The 19,257-nt window shown below is 42.0% G+C and overlaps 1 protein-coding gene across 2 annotated transcripts; it reads left to right on the forward strand.

Annotated features, from left to right (window-relative positions):
- The first annotated feature begins 240 nt into the window (after window positions 1–240).
- Window positions 241–18,986, forward strand: LOC116942635 (lysosomal-associated transmembrane protein 4A-like). Of its 2 annotated transcripts, none has more exons than XM_032954785.2 (7): window positions 241–478; window positions 8,645–8,765; window positions 10,072–10,148; window positions 10,281–10,403; window positions 13,478–13,570; window positions 13,691–13,783; window positions 18,418–18,986. In XM_032954785.2, exons 1-7 carry the CDS (start codon window positions 383–385, stop codon window positions 18,499–18,501), a joined length of 687 nt encoding a protein of 228 aa, XP_032810676.1. In that variant the 5' UTR covers window positions 241–382; the 3' UTR covers window positions 18,502–18,986. The 2 variants fall into 2 exon arrangements, with proteins under 2 accessions (XP_032810676.1, XP_032810677.1); XM_032954786.2 differs by having other exon boundaries at window positions 10,075–10,148.
- Window positions 18,987–19,257: the final 271 nt, after the last annotated feature.

Consider the following 19,257-nt stretch of genomic DNA (forward strand, 5'->3'; position numbering starts at 1 on the left):
AACGCATTTAACGCGGGGCCCTTGAAAGTGCGGGGCCCTCGGATAATCCGGCACTGGGCAGAGCTAAATGTAAGGAGACGGCAAGGTCATCAATTGGCACCGTGGGGTCAATAGTCGTTTGTTGCACGCGTGCGCGCGCACCACAGCCAACGAATGTGCGCGAACGTTCGCTCGAGAAACGTCGAGAAAACACCCAGCCCTTGCGCTTTGTTGTGCTGACAGAGGCGACCAGTGACGTCACGAGGGCGGTGACGTCGTGTCGCGGAAATTCCCGGACGACGACGACGCCGCCTCAGCCAACACCGCCGCCATCAGAGCACCGTCGCGTGAAGGGGATTCTGAAGTCGCTAAGAAGAACCGCGGACGAAAATAAACTTCGACCATGATGAAGCCGATTCGAGAGCGCGGCTTCTCGAGCAGCTGCTGCTTCTGTTTCCACGTGCGCACTGGGGCGATCGCCATCGGTGTCGCCTACCTGGTGAGGGCCGCGCTAGGGCCTAGCGGGCAACGCCACACAACCACATCCTCCTTCTCACAGTACACACCTCGCCTGTACCCCCTGGCTCCTCACAGTACACACGTTACCTGTAACCCCTGGCTCCTCACAGTACACACCTCGCCTGTACCCCCTGGCTCCACACAGTACACACGTCACCTGTACCCCCTGACTCCTCACAGTACACACGTCACCTGTACTCCCTGGCTCCTCGCAGTACACACCTCACCTGTACCCCCTGGCTCCTCACAGTACACACGTCACCTGTACCCCCTGGCTCCTCACAGTACACACGTCACCTGTACCCCCTGGCTCCTCACAGTACACACCTCACCTGTACCCCCTGGCTCCTCACAGTACACACGTCACCTGTACCCCCTGGCTCCACACAGTACACGTCACCTGTACCCCCTGGCGCCACACAGTACACACCTCGCCTGTACCCCCTGGCTCCTCACAGTACACACCTCGCCTGTACCCCCTGGCTCCTCACAGTACACACGTTACCTGTAACCCCTGGCTCCTCACAGTACACACCTCGCCTGTACCCCCTGGCTCCACACAGTACACACGTCACCTGTACCCCCTGACTCCTCACAGTACACACGTCACCTGTACTCCCTGGCTCCTCGCAGTACACACCTCACCTGTACCCCCTGGCTCCTCACAGTACACACGTCACCTGTACCCCCTGGCTCCTCACAGTACACACGTCACCTGTACCCCCTGGCTCCTCACAGTACACACCTGACCTGTACCCCCTGGCTCCTCACAGTACACACGTCACCTGTACCCCCTGGCTCCACACAGTACACGTCACCTGTACCCCCTGGCGCCACACAGTACACACGTCACCTGTACCCCCTGGCTCCACACAGTACACACGTCACCTGTACCCCCTGGCTCCACATAGTACACACGTCACCTGTACCCCCTGGCTCCTCGCAGTACACACGTCACCTGTACCCCCTGGCTCCTCGCAGTACACACCTCACCTGTAGCCCCTGGCTCCACACAGTACACACGTCACCTGTACCCCCTGGCTCCTCACAGTACACACCTCACCTGTACCCCCTGGCTCCTCACAGTACACACGTCACCTGTACCCCCTGGCTCCTCACAGTACACACCTCGCCTGTACCCCCTGGCTCCTCACAGTACACGCCTCCCTGTACCCCCTGGCTCCTCACAGCACACACCTCACCTGTACCCCCTGGCTCCTCACAGTACACACATCACCTGTACCCCCTGGCTCCTCACAGTACACACGTCACCTGTACCCCCCTGGCTCCTCACAGTACACACCTCACCTGTACCCCCTGGCTCCTCACAGCACACACCTCACCTGTACCCCCTGGCTCCTCACAGTACACACATCACCTGTACCCCCGTGGCTCCTCACAGTACACACATCACCTGTACCCCCTGGCTCCTCACAGTACACACGTCACCTGTACCCCCTGGCTCCTCACAGTACACACCTCACCTGTACCCCCCTGGCTCCACACAGTACACACATCACCTGTACCCCCTGGCTCCACACAGTACACACCTCACCTGTACCCCCTGGCTCCTCACAGTACACACCTCACCTGTACCCCCTGGCTCCACACAGTACACACCTCGCCTGTACCCCCTGGCTCCACACAGTACACACGTCACCTGTACCCCCTGGCTCCACACAGTACACACGTCACCTGTACCCCCTGGCTCCTCACAGTACACACCTCGCCTGTACCCCCTGGCTCCTCACAGTACACACGTCGCCTGTACCCCCTGGCTCCACACAGTACACACGTCACCTGTACCCCCTGGCTCCTCACAGTACACACCTCGCCTGTACCCCCTGGCTCCACACAGTACACACGTCGCCTGTACCCCCTGGCTCCACACAGTACACACATCACCTGTACCACCTGGCTCCACACAGTACACACGTCACCTGTACCCCCTGGCTCCTCACAGTACACACGTCACCTGTACCCCCTGGCTCCTCACAGTACACACGTCACCTGTACCCCTGGCTCCTCACAGTACACACCTCGCCTGTACCCCCTGGCTCCACACAGTACACACCTCGCCTGTGTCGTCCCACCTGAGGACGATTGCGCTTGTGTGGCGATCGAAACTTCGTGATCTATTCTTTTTTCTCCCTACGTGACTTTACCGAAAGAAGCAATGAGTATGGATTCCTGCAGTCACGACAGCTTCAAATCAAGATTCAGTTTATTCCATCACCTATTTTGTTTAAGTCGGAATGTGTGTTGTCATCGGCTGTATAGCTGCAGTGTTTGTCTACGTGTACAAGTAGCTCTGCGTGTGATGCGACTCTCGAACTATTTTGGTTAAAGACAGAAACAAAAAAAGTCTCCCCTTAGAAAGTTTGCCGTGGCTGTGCACAGTACACGCCTCGCCTGTGTTCCCAGGATTTCAGTCAACAAGGAAGAGTATTTATTAAAGTTACAATCACGCACTTTGTTGGGGCTCTGGTTACATCGCTAGGAGTGCATTGTTAGCGCTGTCCGACGCAAGCTAGAACCTATTTCGGAAATATATTCAAGGTCGATAATGCCATTACGGAGTTCAAAGAACTCACCAACACCTTGTGAAAGACCCAATGCAGAAGTTCGCTGGATTTGAGCTTCCACGAAGGTCATGGTCCACCCTAAACCGCATCCGCACAAAGAATGACGGATGCGGATACCTGATGCACAAATGGGAAATAAAAAAACACCTCTCAAGTGTGCGACTGTGGTCATCCAGAACAGACCGTACAGCGTATAAGGACGCAATGCCCCGATACACAAATACGAAGGAGACATCACAGCGATACACTCCGCTATCTTGGCTTGACCACCTTCATGTTAAATCCTAGTTGTTGCTCTGCATCTACATCAGCCATACGAAAAAAGAATGCCACGTTGGTTCCCTTGTGGCGTTACTCAGATCCGCTTGAAAGGCGCTGAAGTGTCTTAATGACGTGCTTCATCGCAACCTTAAAAGCACGTCATCGTTAACATCGCGTTAAATTCTTGCGACATGTACAGTTTCACACGATATCGGCAAGATAACAGCAGTTTTTTTTTGCTACGTTCACTGTGACTTCCTTTCAGAGTTTCAGGCAACGGCTTCTCTAGCCTGTGCACTGCTGCGGTTTTACTCTTATTAGCTGATGTTTATTCGAACGAAACGTTCGGAAGGTTGGGTTTGAAACTTTGAGTAGAAAGCATTCCTACCTTTCCCGAATATAATACCACCCTTATTTATTAACCACAATGTATAGTTGGGAAATCTTGTATTGAAAAAAAAAATACTTTAAAAGTCTCGCTCAACACCAGGGCATACATTTATTCAATGTTAATATATATTTTTAAGCTGTTCAGGACGCACATAATGGGGAAAAAAGGCTGAAAGATTTTCTACATGTTATGTTAATGTATATATTTGTAAAAAAATACATTGAAGTGCTGTGAAATATATCAGAAACATGGACCTTGACAACATTTAACAACTGCTGAAAAGTGCACAAATAAGCTTAGAGGCTTAACACGCTTAGAGGCGCATGCTTGGTGTTAACCGAGACAGAGGTACTCATAGGTTCGGAAACATACGCAAGTTATTTGCCAATTTAGAAAAGTAGTTCACTCGACCCTGGACTTGGATGGTGGGTGTTGGTCGAGACCAGGGGATGGAAACCTGCGGCTCAGGAGCCGCATGCGGCTCTTTGTCTTCGCCTTGCGACTCTTTGGCTGCTGCTCACTTCCGAGCAGCCGTGTTTTTTTTACTTAAATCTTAAACAAATTTTATGCAGGGAATAGGTCACTATGGAATGTCTTGGTTACAACAATTTTTTGTCGAACTGTATTGTTAAAGAACAACTAATGGGGGGGGGGGGGAACTAAACGGACCCAGTTTATTCCATCACCTATTTTAATTCAAGTTGTGTCATCTGCCGTATATCTGCGGTGTTTGTGTATGTGTACAAATAGATAGCTGTGTGTGAGATGCGGCTCTAGAACTATTTTGGTCAAATACAAAAGTAAAAATGTTTATTTTCTTCCTTGAAAGGTTGCCGACCCCTGATCGAGACTAACGACAGACAGTAGAGGGAGCACGCCCGGGAAAACCGCCACTGTAAAGTCGGAGCAACACAATCAAGCCATGCGCAGATGCCTGATAGATTGTTCCATCGCAAGACCATGAGAGAAGCCGACTGATTGAGGAGTCCTTCATCCAGTAATGATAGGCGTGTTGTGAGCCACTCGCCTGTTGCTGTGACAGTGTCCATCGCTAACCCTTGCTGGCCTAGACAACTTTGTTTTAATGGAATGGAGTGTACAACCCATAATAAGAATGTCAAGAAGGTAACAAGTCCAAAAGCATGTTAGATATCAACTCATCATGTCATGGGGTTCAACTAAAATAACGACCGTACCGTTGTGTGGGAAGTCAGAACATTGTCAGCCTATTTTTAAGACTGACCACATACAATGGGAGTACGGAAATTAAACGGCCGACTCAGGGCTCTAAAATAAATTAACTCCAAGCAACAAGCACTCGTATCAACAGGGAGACATTTTGCCTTTGAGGTACAGTTATAACAATGCCACTTTGGTATGATCTGAGCAGAAATCTAGAGGCAAATTCAGAAATGGGTTAAATGAGCATTCGGCAGTTCTAACAAAAATATTGGTGGTTCTAAGACTGGTGGGAAATCCATGTATCTGTGGCATGGACCAGTCCTCACATGTTTCGTTGTAAACCAAGTGGTAGCCCATTTGAGACGATCTGTTCTTTTGAAGGAAGACATGGTAAAATGTCATGAAGACATTTAAGTGAAGTGATTCAGGGTACAAAGTCTACAAGACCATCACAGTTGACGTATCACCAAGTTGTACAACTTTACAAAGTAGTGCCAATTTTATGAACCCAGGGAGAGATAATTATGATGGGGCTTGATTTACTCTAACAAGGATTCAAACATAACGATCAGGAGCTCTGTTGCCATTCCATCAGATCCATGACAGTTTAATTTAGGTCCTTTAAAAGGAACTTCCCAAAAGTTAATGTCAGACATTAAAATTTTCCTTTAGATATCACAACCAAATATTTGTATGTTGTACTCAGTAAAACACGCACACAAGCAAATTGTATACGTGTCGAGTACTTTGTATTATTGACCACAATTTGGGTCACTTGAGTGGCTACTCTACACAAGTAGCTATTTATGGCAAAGAAGCTGACATTTGTGTTCCATGCCAAAAGGCACTTTCCACACAATTACAAATTTCAAGTGCATTTAAAGCTGAAGTATTGTTGCTAGGTTTGGATCAGTGCTGTAAGCTCTACTCTTGCTTGACCAGATTCATTCTAAAGCCAAAATTATGTATTAATGATCAAAGACTTTACCTCTTTGGGGAACGTAAAAATAGACCTGTAAAATGCAACACTTTTAACTTTAATGTGAAAAATTACCCCCTTGAGTTTGGTTTTTCACAACTGTTTTAGAGACAAACATTTTTTTACATTATAAGTTTAACTCAAATGCTGAGGTCAACTTACTTTCTATACAATTTTGAAAGTCAAAATAAGTCTTCCTATGAGAAAACTGGCCCATGATTAGAAATGGGAAGGTTTTGTCATTGATTCAGAACCACCAACTGATATGAGCACTGCACACCCCACGTTGAAGTCTTCCTATGAGAAAACTGGCCCTTGATTAGAAAAGGGAAGGTTTTTTTCATTGATTCAGAACCATCAACTGATATGAGCACTGCACACCCCACGTTTAAAGGAAAACATTTGCATACTAATTTGTTTTCTTACGAAAATATTGTTTCGTGAAAATGTTTTGTCTGCTACTGCAATGGGGAAAAAATGGCCATTTTCTGAAAACGCACCACCACTGCAGTTTTCAAGTTCTAATTGCACGTGCTGACCATTAAATAACAGCTCCCACCCAGTCATGACTGGTATAGAAACTGAGTAATGCAGGTGGGTTCATATGAAGGTGGATTCAAATTGAGCCTGTACATGTTAAGAGCCAGTGGGCGAATTGACGCTTTCATTCAAGTGTTGAGGCTGCATGGGTTCCTCACTGCATATTTACCTCCCATTAATATTAAGCTGATAAATCCCATTTCGCCGAATACCACAAAAGAGCTTGCTCATTCCACTCGGCTACAACTTTCCATCCTCTGCATGGCTCTGTTTTGCTCATTCAGAACTACTCGCTGTCTGTGTAACTTCCAATAGTGTAAATTTTGATTTAAAGCTTTCGTGACTGCAGGGATTCATATTCTTGGGTCTTTTGGTAAAGTCACGTAGAAGGGAAACAATAAAATAATAAAAATATAAACCAATAGTGTGTTAAAGAAAAACACGACGCAACCCTTAGCTCATACTTTGTAACTACATGCCGATGCTGTGTGGGACACGAAATTTGTAGCTTGGTGAAAAATAATGAATCTAAACTGACTCAGCAGCGCCCGCCAGTGACTTCCCTGGTATAAATGCTGTGCCCTTTTATACAGTTCACCCTACGTCACAACACGTGGGGTGCATTGTGGGAGCCAGTTATTCAGTTGAAGTTGAGACGTGATTTTCGGAAGCCAGGAAATGGTGATTTAGCCGGAAAGTGGTGTGGTTTGTAAAGGAACTGATAATGTTTCTTATTCTTTGCCAGGAAAAATGTGTCTATCCATAGGAAGACTAATAAAATGTGTTAGGCACACTCCAGAATTCCTAAACCTATAGCCTTCAAACTTAACACAGATTACCAGTACAAATGCCAAGATTTTTATTCTTTTTACGTAATTGGCAATACAATATTTTTTAAAAGTCTAGTTAAAAAATATAACCTAGTGTTATGCTGTATATAGAGCACAATTGGTCTATGTTCATTACTGTACATGGGTAAATGCTTGTTCACCTAGCACGGTTTCCACGTGTGCTTGTTTCAACGTGCATTTATCGAGACGAATCCCAAGCAAATTTGTAGGCGCTAATAATGGAACTAGATTTCCAACTTTTTTTATAGTCATCAAAAAATTTAACAGCCAAATTGCCATGGAAACACTGCTGGTGCAACAATGAAAAAACAATAATTTTTTTGGCGGGTTCTGTCTTCCGATGGAATTTTCCTATTTTGTTTCATTACTGGTGTGAATTTATAGAAAGTATGACTTTCAAAATTTCTTCAAGTGATATATTTACCTTTTTGAAATGATTTCAATGTACGATATGTAAATGTATTTTGCATCGATAAAGCCATACCAATAATGAAAGAAAGAAACGCCAGCCAAAGGTGCAAACCTTGCCTTTGGCCTTCATGCCAAATATAAAGAATCTTAAATAGCAGGTATAACTTTGGAAAATGCCATGCCTGTGTTGTACATCCCTTTGTGATTCCACTGCTGAATGAAGACATCCCCATGCTTCGTCAGTCATGGAATTGTTTGGCTGTCGCCATGTTTATTAATGAGGCTTGGTCAAGGGATGACCCAGAACTGATTCAAGGATCACTTGCTGCTGATGTTAGCCGTGACTGGATATCACAGTCGAGTAACCAAGTTCATAGTGCAGTGCATAGACCACTGCACCACCAACCACTCCACCTCCAGAGTATTGTTATTTATTTATATATAATGATAGATTCTAAGAATCCCTTGAAATGAAGACTTCTATAGCAGACTGGCTTGCCAGATTATCCATGAATTAACTCGGCAAGTAATGCTTTTTTAAACAAAAACATAGAACTCTGACTTGGTTTCCCCAATTTCTTGCACAATTTCGGATTGTAAGGCTGTGTAAAGATTAGTTCCAGATGGCATCGGTGTTGGTTTTGGGAAGCCGAGACTTTCACTGTTCTTTTTTAAGTTGCCTATGCCACATGATGCCCAAAGTTTTACAAATAATCAAAAACAGATGGACCCAGCTGAGATGAGTGACAAGCCAAGCAAACAGAGAAGCAAAATAACCTGGTATCAAGTTTCATCTGCAAACCTAACCATTCAAAAGTGACTCAACCCTCTCGGTCACCCCCACATGCCCCTGCATGGAGTGTTGGAAAAAAGTTAGAATTGTTCAACTTCTTTTCTCATGTTCATTTCAGCCTTTATAGTTTTTTTTGTTTTTTGTTTGTTACAGGTGGTGTATTTGGTGACTGCAAGCCTGATGACAATTGCTGCATTTTACCAATCAGACCTTGCCGATGTGGGGAAGAAAGTTAACCTTAACTTGTTCAGCGAGGAAGATGGCACTGGAGTTGGTGAGGCACTGTGGCTTAACTTTAGATACGGCACAGTGGCTATCACATAACCTCAGCATGGACACTTCAGGGCCTTGTTTACATATTACGTACATGTTAGGTGGACCATGTCAGGGTGAATTAAACTGTTTTCTAGCTGAGCTCCAATCAACTATCCCACGTGTCCAAGCATGCCGTTAAAAAATGACATTTGAATAATTGCACATTCATTGCATCTGATAGGTAAAAATAGAAACTGCACCGTAGTGAATCATGATGACTGCAGTTTGTGAAAGCCTGGACCGTATTGTGTATATAGCTCATACAGGCGGTCCCTACTTTTACGACAATGCATTCTTGGAAACCAGCAATGTAAATCGGATCGGCGTAAATTGGACCCTTTTTTCTCATAGACAGTCGAAACATTACTTGCCGATATGTTTTTATATCATCAACGTTAATGATGTCTCGGATTTGAGTCTCTATAGCAGTCTAGGCCTACCTAGTCTAGGATATACTTTAATCACAGTGGCCCACGATTGTCTCCACCTTGTGGATATAATTCAGAACAGTTTTGAAACTGTTGTACACTGTTGGGCAAATGGAGGAGAAACTGTGGGCACCAGATTGAAACTTTGACTTTGAGATGTATTTCTTGGTCAAAGAGGTAGAATTTCTCGTTTTAAGTTGGTTTGACCTCTATGAAGTATATTTATTGAGGTGATATTCAAAGTGTTATATAAATGCTTATTTAAATAGTTGACAAATGCTTTTCAGTTTAAACCAGTCAACTCTCAATAATGAAAGATAACAGTGGAGGCAGTCTCAGAAATCCTGTTTTCCCAAATGTGGCAGTTGCTGAATTTGCTGAAAGCCTTCCAATACATGTAACCGGCATTAAGTAAGTCTGTCTCGGCTGCTTTACACCAGTATATAATAAATTTTGCTTGAGTGACGCAGTAGGAAGTTAACAATGGTTTGTAGGGAGTCGGTGGTTGTTCTATAGGTGGACTTTCCCACCTTTGAGGTTGCAGGTTGCCAAGTAAGATAATCTACACCCCATTGCTTCTTGTTGGTTCTTTCGGTAAAGTCACGTAGAAGGGAAATAAAATAATACAAATAAAACAAATAAAATAAAACCCTATTGTTTGTTTGAGAACTGCTATATTTAAATATTTACAAAATTAATTGAACATTAACATTTCTTTCTTTAACCATTTAGCCCAATATTTTATGTCAGTTTTAAATCAAACTAGCCATATATATTGTTATTACGTGTTTATGCTTACTGCAATGTTAACATCAGTTACTTGTTTATTTATTCCAGCAGATGGCAGCATTGGAATGGTGGTTTGTTTGTTAATGATTACCATCAGTGGCATGTTGGTCTATGGATGTGTGTCGGTAAGTTGTAACGTCCAACTCCTGAGCGCCTTTTACATATATTTTTTATGACAACGCACCAGTCAGCTGTGACTTGGGAAACATTGCATTTCAATGATGAATGCTGTCGTGTGTGCACTCTGATGTCTTTAGCACCGGGCTGGATGGATGATTCCATTCCTCAGCTATCAACTCTTTGACTTCTCCCTCTCCTGCCTGGTGGTCGTGGGATTCCTCACCTATCTCCCGAAGTTCCGGAGCAGCCTGGAAGAAATGGTAATGTCATCAAAGTGCATCGTTTTAATGCCTGGCCAATGAGGTTTACAAATAATGGAATATTTAACAAAAATTTTTTTCAAATATATGTATTTTTATTATAACAATTTTTTTTTCAAAACCACTTTTAAATGGTATGCAGCATGAAAGGCACACATTTCACAAGAGTGCTACATCAGTCGGCCATGCCCAGCTGCAGACTGCCATGTAATTCCCTGCAAGTTCTATAGGCGAGGGAGACCACAGCTAAAACAATTGTAGAATTGTGATAAAATATGCCGATTCCATTATAAACCCCAAAATGTTGCATGTGACCACTTTTCACATGAACAAGTGTCGCATAGTTATGCCTCAACAATAGATACGAATGGAAAAAAATCCACTGGATTCTATCCAATTCAGTATCACTAATATAATGAGCCAAGAATGTCTGTGTAATGCATGTGACATCACTCCACGTCGACCAGCCCCCATTAATAATCATGAATAGGTGGGGTCGCCCACATAGACCCTCCCCCGTCATTAATAATCATGAATGGGTGACGTCACTCCACATGAAGAAGGTGGAGCAGAAACAAAAAATTGTTAATGCAAATTAGCTTTCATTTTGACCTTTCTTCATGGAAAGTATAGCTAATAAAGAAATCAACGCATCAACTAATATAACAAGCCACAGAAGGATGTGTGTGTCCAGTGCGTGATGTCACTCCTCATGAGACCCCCCCCCCCTCATTAATAATCATGAGCAGGTGACGTCATTCCATGGAGCTCTCCCCCTCATCACTAATCATGAGCTGATGACGCCACTCATTTGGACCCCTTCCCCACCCTCCATTAATAATCATGAGCGGGTCATTATTTTCGATTAAATATTTCGGATTAACTGTAATATATACTCGCCCTTGGACGGGCTTTTGGCTAGTTTCACAATAGTTAGCCCTATCACTGATCTACTCGGTGGCAGAGTAATGTGCTCCATCCTGGTCCTGGAGCCCATACACAAAACTGCTAGATGTACAATGAAATCATGCAATGCTCATCATAACCGGAACACTGAAACTGACACCAGTCACTTGGGCTCCCTGTTCTGGTGAACATTCTGCCACCAAATATCTGCAGAGACATGCAAATTGCAAGGCAGTTTACATGTGTTCTTGCCAATGACAATCTACCCATCCACCAAGATCTCAACAGTGGACCTTGCCGCAAACTCAAGTCCCAATCCTCCCGGGATCACACTGTCGCCATCCTAGAATCTCACCCACACGTGGAAGACTGCTGAAGAACAGAGTGGCACAATGCAGATGTCCAGAACAATCACCTGAAAGCGACAAGAACTCTATCCTGAAGCTCTTTTGTGACAAGCCGATATCAAACTTTAGCATTTAGCTCCTGAAAATATTGCCTGACACAAGGATATATCCCGCACCTCTAATTAGCATGATTGGCTACGTACGATGCAAAAGAAGTTCAACATACATAAAGTACACAATGGCACATTGTGGCACAAAATCAGATTATCACATTCCCTGTATGTGGTGAATTTACCATCACCTATAGCTATTCACTTTATACTGGTGGTTAAAGACTTTCATTTCTTAAATCAGTTGGTAAAAAAAAGATCACAGCTGTAATCCATTTTATTGAAAAATCTACAACAATGGCCATCTTCCCTTCAGTGTGATTTCTTCATCTTGCTCCATCTAGTGGTAACCAATTCAACACAAACAGGAACTATGTTGATCTTTATAGCACACAGTAATTGCAGTAGGTTTATGAGGCATATCTGTTATTACCATTAATTGTCCCTGTCCATTTTATTGAAGTTGAATTTATCTTATTAGTTTGCACTCACCCTTGCATACACAAAACAATACGTGACTAGCATTACAGAAGTTGTTTAATTTTTTTTACTGACATGTGTACAATTTTCCATTGTGCTTAGCTTGTTGGTATTTAATCGGTATTTACATTGCCCAGAACTGCAGTAATTGAACAATCAGTTCACATGTTTCCAACATTGAAGATGCAGTAAAACATAATTTAAACATAAAAACAACAAATATAAAAGACTTGACTTGGTTACAACATAGTGGACTGTGCTCGAGTGATCTATATTTTTCTCACATTTTTATTAGAGATTCACATCAATAATTTTTCCTACTTTGGGATGTAAAGAATGTGGGTATTGTTTTAAGCAGTTTTCAATGTAGAGTCTTGAACCATTCGACAAACTTCTCAGTCTGTTGTATTTTATGATAATATAATCTCAGTTTTCTCAATCTAGATTGAATACTGATTTATTTAGAACTGCTTTTTGTGTTTAGTTTGTTGTCCTTTTCCCACACCTCCGATTTGCACGGTTGGCTACATATGATGTGAAATAAGTTCAACATACATACAAAGCACTGTACATAAAAACAAAAGATTAAAAAGTTAATAATTAAAGGGAGTGATTAATTATCAAAATTGCATTGACAAGGTTATCAGTTTTGCGTTCATAAAGGTTTTTGGGTTCGATCGCGTTATTTATAAATGTGTTGTAACCCTCCACCACCCGACACGGCCAATCAGCAAAAAAGTGTCACGTTGACAAAAGACATATAGTTCACTACTTTAGCCCACCGGTGTGTTGAAGAGAATTACATCCAGCACCGATGATGCTGGAAGTAATTACCAGCGAAACGTCGTGCTCAAACTGTAAATGTTGTGGATTCACTCTTCAACACACCGGTGGGCTAAAGTAGTGAACTATTTGTCTTTTGTCAACGTGACACTTTATTGCTGATTGGCCGTGTCGGGTGGTGGAGGGTTACGACACATTTATAAATAACGCGATCTAACCCAAAAACCTTTTATGAATAATATTCGTCGCGAAAGCCTACATGTTAAACTGAGTTTTGCATTACATTTTCTTCTTCCCCGATATATAAAATTATTTGGTACAATGTTAACTAATTCTCAGTATTGATTTTTTTGTTGCTGCTGCTAAAACTTTGAATGAAATGTATCTCTTTAACACTGTGTACGTTTTTTTCTTATTCTCTGGTCTGTGCTGCCCTGCTTGCGTGCAGGATTTCCAGTACAAGGACACCATTGAGAACATGGACACCACCTGGCTCATCGTGTTCGCTGTCCTGTGCTGTGCGGTGGTGCTTGGATTGAAGGTGCCGCATTTGCTCAACGTCACTGCACAAGCAATCACGATATGCTAAATGTTAAACGTGCCACGTTCAACAAAGTCCAGCGTGGTTTGTTTAACATTGCAATTGTACTTTCTCCTTTAGGCTTATCTGGTGAACTGCGTGTGGAACTGCTACAAGTACATCGTGCACCGGAACTCCCGTGACTTCAGTGTGTTTGCCAGCCCAAATGCAGACGTAAGGATAATTCCAATGTGTATTATCACACCTCGTTTTCATTTATAGTAAATACCTATGTTGCACGCTTAATCTTTTTTGTCTGGCACCGAAAACTTACTTTTTCCAAGTTGGCTCACCTTGTGCTGCTTTTAAATTCCTTAATAGGGTGCCCAGTTTAGCTCGTTTTGACAGGAGGCAAGTCATGAATTCAAATTCTTGTTCGGGATCAACATAGGCCTTGATACCTATGGGTTTGATAAATGAGAACTACTTTTGTAGAAGTCAACAGAGAGGCTGGGCCCACCATGGAAATGAGGAATGTGCATTACCGTCTCAGGACCGCCATTAGAAATCATTCGACACCGATGCTCGTTTATATATAGTGGTACTCATATTATTGACCCTAGAGAAATGAAGGTCTGACTTGGATTTTAACCCACAACCTTCTGATTGTAAGTTAAGCATACTCCTGCAGTGCCACCCAGCTAAGTACACAAATATACAGTGAAGGAAAAAAGTATTTGATCCCCTGCTGATTTTGTACGTTTGCCCACTGACAAAAAAATGATCAGTCTATAATTTTAATAGTAGGTTTATTTGAGCAGTGAGAGGCAGAATAACAACAAAAAAATCCTGAAAAACGCATGTCAAAAATGTTATAAATTGATTTGCATTTTAATGAGGGAAATAAGTATTTGACCCCTCTTATGCTGAAATATTAAGAGCAATGGTGCTGCAAAAAAAGTATCTGGCAGAAACATCCTTTTTCAACCGAAAGCTTTATTGTTTGTTAGTTTATTTTAAGCATGTGTCAAGTATGAGCAGATCATGTGGGGGATGTTTGTTTTTTTAATGAACAAAAAAGAAGGCATGCTTTCACACATGTACGTAGTCTGCAGAAGACCCACGAGACCGGGAGCTTTTTGATTTCTGTGCCGCCTGGCTCCTTGAATAGGATGGTTCATGGGGTTAAAGTGGAAGAAAGTGTTCTCGACCCATGCTCTGTCAGCCAATTATGCACATGGCGAGGGTCTGGGATGTGGAGCACACACAAGACCCCTTTGTCTCACCCAGAAGTCTATTACGGCCAGGGCAGATAATATTCCGGTTTGGATCACTGCCCTCGCCTCAGTGGTAGACCTTTCACGGTCACGGTGTTTGTGCAGAGGTCTTCTACGTTTTCACGACCAATTGCCAAGGGTTACAGTAAATATGGTATAAATATGGTGTTGATTTCTGCAGGCTATTTATTTACCGGAGGAATGCTACTTCATATAAAAATGTAACAGGTATCCTGCAGAGGTAATTTAATAATGCTTGTATTTCATTACTACAAGGTGAGGATTTATTTTGTAGTTAGTGGGTGAATGTTTCAAAATTATATGGATATTACTGCTACGTTTCCAGTATGTATATTACTGTTGCTTAATCTTAAGTTGAAGCTCTATGTTTTCTGTATGATTAAATGTTCGCAGCAATTTGAATTTATCTGGAAGCTAAGAAATGTATGCCACATGAACAATTGCACAGTGTAGATATTAATATTTTGTATATCCTAATAAGATGCATCTCACATTCATATCTGCATATTACCTGTTGAAAATTCCCCAATCAAATGATCAGCAGACTATTTTCCTGCTTTTCTCTTCAGAAACACTTGGCGGACCCTTTGCTTTTCAACGTTTATAATGTTTACACTTTATTTCCATGCAGATGGCTAGCTTTCAGCATGATGTATGCATTTTCTAATACCAGACCTCAACTTGACCAGAGCATAATGTCCACCTTGGACATTATTGTCCATACACAGATTTGTTTGAATTTCAGCCAGCACAGTACATTATTGGTCAATTTAAAGAACAGAGCAGTTGCTCTACACTTGAACAATCTTTCGGACATTTCAGTTTAGTTGAATATTTTGCAGAAACTGTTGTTAGGCATGACAAGTGAACATATTGAACTTTTACTTAAAGCTGGCAAGACTGGAGAAATGGCACAAGGTAAATTATTTTAAAGAGTTTGTCAGATAATTGTCCACTAAAACCAGACACGTGTGGGAGCGAAGGTGTGTACGCCAACATTGACCAATGTGTAGTGCTCGCCATAATTTGAATCCCCTGACTGATGTGTTGATTATTGAGACGAGCTGATGTAGAAGCATGAAATGCTGGCTTGTGTTAACCTGGCTTTGTTTGGTTTTACAGTACATTGCATTTTGCCCGAGAACAAATTTCAATCTCTGCACAAATATTTCCCTTTGGCTGTGGAAATTGGGTTGCATTTAAAGCTCAATGTGCCGGGATATTCTGCGGCCAAAACTGCACAAGGAAGGTTTATTTTCCCATTGATGTGTTCACATGTCGAGTTGGTCCAGCTGCTGCAGTTTGCCTTGTAAAAAACATTCCCTATCAGCAAAGGCTTGCACAAAAATACCCTGCAGTGGTATGACCACCTACGCGTGTAAAGTCAGCCTCCTAATGCCTGGACTAAGAGTATCGGATTTATCCATGCTACTGAGAGAATTTTACCTGTCACTAAGTGGCACAAGAGTCACTTGTAAACGTAAGATCCCCGACTATTGCAGGAAGTAGGCTGATCGCAACAAACAACGCTTGTAAGTGTAACCTGATAAACTTGGGAGTTCAGGTACCGTATTATTTTGCATGTACACAGCCTGTATATTTAAACAACAATAATTATTCATTTTGAAAACAATTAGATTTTTGCAATATTAAAACAACTGGCAGCTTGGTATGTAGAGGGTCATTATTTACCAAAACAGTTTAGTCATGAAATAATTTGAAAAATATTTCTCCAGTTCTCCAAACAAGTGACACAATATTTAAATTATATATTTTAATAGTGTGAGCAGATGCATGCATACACAACAGTTGCAGCATTATTTTATTTATTACAGTCCGTTCTATTTTTCAAGAGGTATTACTACAGAGGGTCATGTGAAAGTGAATTGTGTAGATTGCAATGCATTTCCAGAAGGTATGGAATGCTTGATTTTTACAAACTTAGTTGGGACTGCTTATAAGTAGAACAATTCTGAAACCTACAGTTTGTGCTTTAAATAGCCAAACATGACAGTCCAGCAATTGGTTTCACCAAGGACGTGGTCTGGATAAGGCCCTACATTGCTTTAGCCTCATGCTAAACACTTAAATAGACCATACTCTTTGGTTCTTTCTTGAAGTCACGTAGGTATAAAATGAATTAAATCACGACGTTTCGGGCGCAACACAAGCGTCCGTCATCAGGTGGGACAACCACAGCAAGAAACAATTGCTTGTGTTGCGCCTGAAACGTCGTGATTTATTTTATTTTATACCTACGTGACTTTACCGAAAGAACCAAAGAGTATGGATCCCTGCAGTCACAAAAACTTCAAATCTAGAATAATCAGTGAATCAAATTATCAAATTATTTACCTGTTGATGTAAACGCCTAAACCAGGCGCTACTAGTAACTACTAACAAAAAGCTACAGGCTAAACACATATCATTGATTCTCAGTATGTATAGTTTTAATGTGGTATCAATTGGAATGAATATTACAATGCACAAATTACATTACATATTTTTATTTGCCAAAAATAAATTTGATCCGCAGTGCAAGTATACAGAATGTGCCTTTTTTATATAATGCATATTGCAGAAAAATCTTGAAGACTCGGTTAAATCACCTTAAAACGTGTTACACGGTATACTGTATTCTCATTGCCTCTCACTGTGGGTCTGAAGTTGCTATAACACTTGATTTAAAAAGCTATGATCCACTAAAACAAGTCTAAAAACTGAATTAATATGTTGAAATATCTCACGGCCCATCATGGCCCATCCCAGCACTCAACCCCATCAAGCCACATCAGACTGTCACACCACACTGTCATACTACAGTATCTCATCGCACCATCTCATCACACCGCACCATGACACCACAACTACACACCACACCATCGTGTCGAGATCCCAATCTTTCAATGAATTGAATCCGACATTTTACTCAGGTGGAGAGGGTCGCATCAGGCTATTACGTGGCCTCTCTCTACGATTTAATTGAGAGCTGCCATCCCAGTTGCCCACTAGGGGTGCTGCAATTAGATTTGTTCAGATTTTGGGCGATGAGATTTTTTACAACGGCCAACCATGCGGCAACCATTGCCAGTGACGATTGCCAGTAACAATTGTCCGAGTGGATCCTGGTATTTAGGGTACGCGTGATTGATATTTAAGCAAGGAGATACTTTTACTTATATTGTCCTTTGTATTCTACATTTTTAATGTCGTTTATTATTAAGTTATCTTGCATAATGTATCTATTGTATAAAATGTGCTTCATTGATTTGTGCCAATTTGAAATCTTATATATTTCTCTATACATATAGTTACGGTCCCCTTGTGAATGAGGTGTGTTGTTTAAGTGCATGTTTGGTTGGATTACTTATACCTATCCACTTTCTGACCTACCGTCCTACCCACCTGTATACTAACCATCCAAACAACATACCTACTCATTTTCTACCTATCCACACGTCTGCTTACCTACCCACAAGCCTGATTGTTTACCGCTAAACCTACACTCGACAATGGTGATTCTGATCATTGATGTTTGCCGTTGTACATTTTCCTTTGCCTTCCCCACAGTACTACTTGCCACCGAGCTATGAGACGGTTGTGAAGATGCCATTGAAGGAGGAGGAGAGTCCCCCGGCATACACACCTGCCTAGACTGATTGTTCCTCCAACCGTATAAGACCCGCACCAGCCGGCCGCTCAACTGGGCCCATCTCGAGTGTGAAGTTTCAACAAATTAAACAGGGTGATGGAAATATGTAGTTGCACTAACTTTCTTTAAAAAAAAGTTTAACTTTTTTATATATAAAGGTAATATATTGGACTGTAATTAACACAAACAAAACATTTAGCCAGATTAAAACTTGTTAAAGTCACAGTTCAAAGCTGAGTCACTATGTACTTTTTCATATGACTAAACGTTTTGTCATGCAGTTTTCTTTAAAGAAATTAGTGCTTCCACAAATGGTGTGTTTGTATAACTGGGTCATGAATGCAAAAGTTATTTTTAATGCAAACATTAACTTCATCTTAGATGTGCTCAGTTGTGTTTTTCTCCGCATTGTTTATGCCATTATGTTTTGTGTTATGGAATCATTAAATAGCTGAGGGCACACGATTAATTAAATTTCAATGAGAAATATGGTTTTCACTTAACATTTTTATTTTAATCATGTCATTATGTTAAGTCAGTTAAACATGCTAAGGGTGGTGTCATGTTACTGAAAAATTTGATTTTGGGTGGACATTTTAATTTGTTGTATGTGTTGAGAGGTTAGAATAACCTAAAGGGGAATTGCATTTGTTTCTGCTTTAATTTGTGATAAAACAAATATATTCTGGCTTGGATTGGTCATTGAAATTAGACTTTCAAATTATTGAGTTTCCTCATTATTGTGCTCCCAAAATCTA

The sequence above is a fragment of the Petromyzon marinus genome, chromosome 15 (assembly GCF_048934315.1).
Source record: "Petromyzon marinus isolate PM22_M1 ecotype Great Lakes invasive population chromosome 15, UKy_Petmar_22M1.pri1.0, whole genome shotgun sequence".
NCBI lineage: Eukaryota > Metazoa > Chordata > Hyperoartia > Petromyzontiformes > Petromyzontidae > Petromyzon > Petromyzon marinus.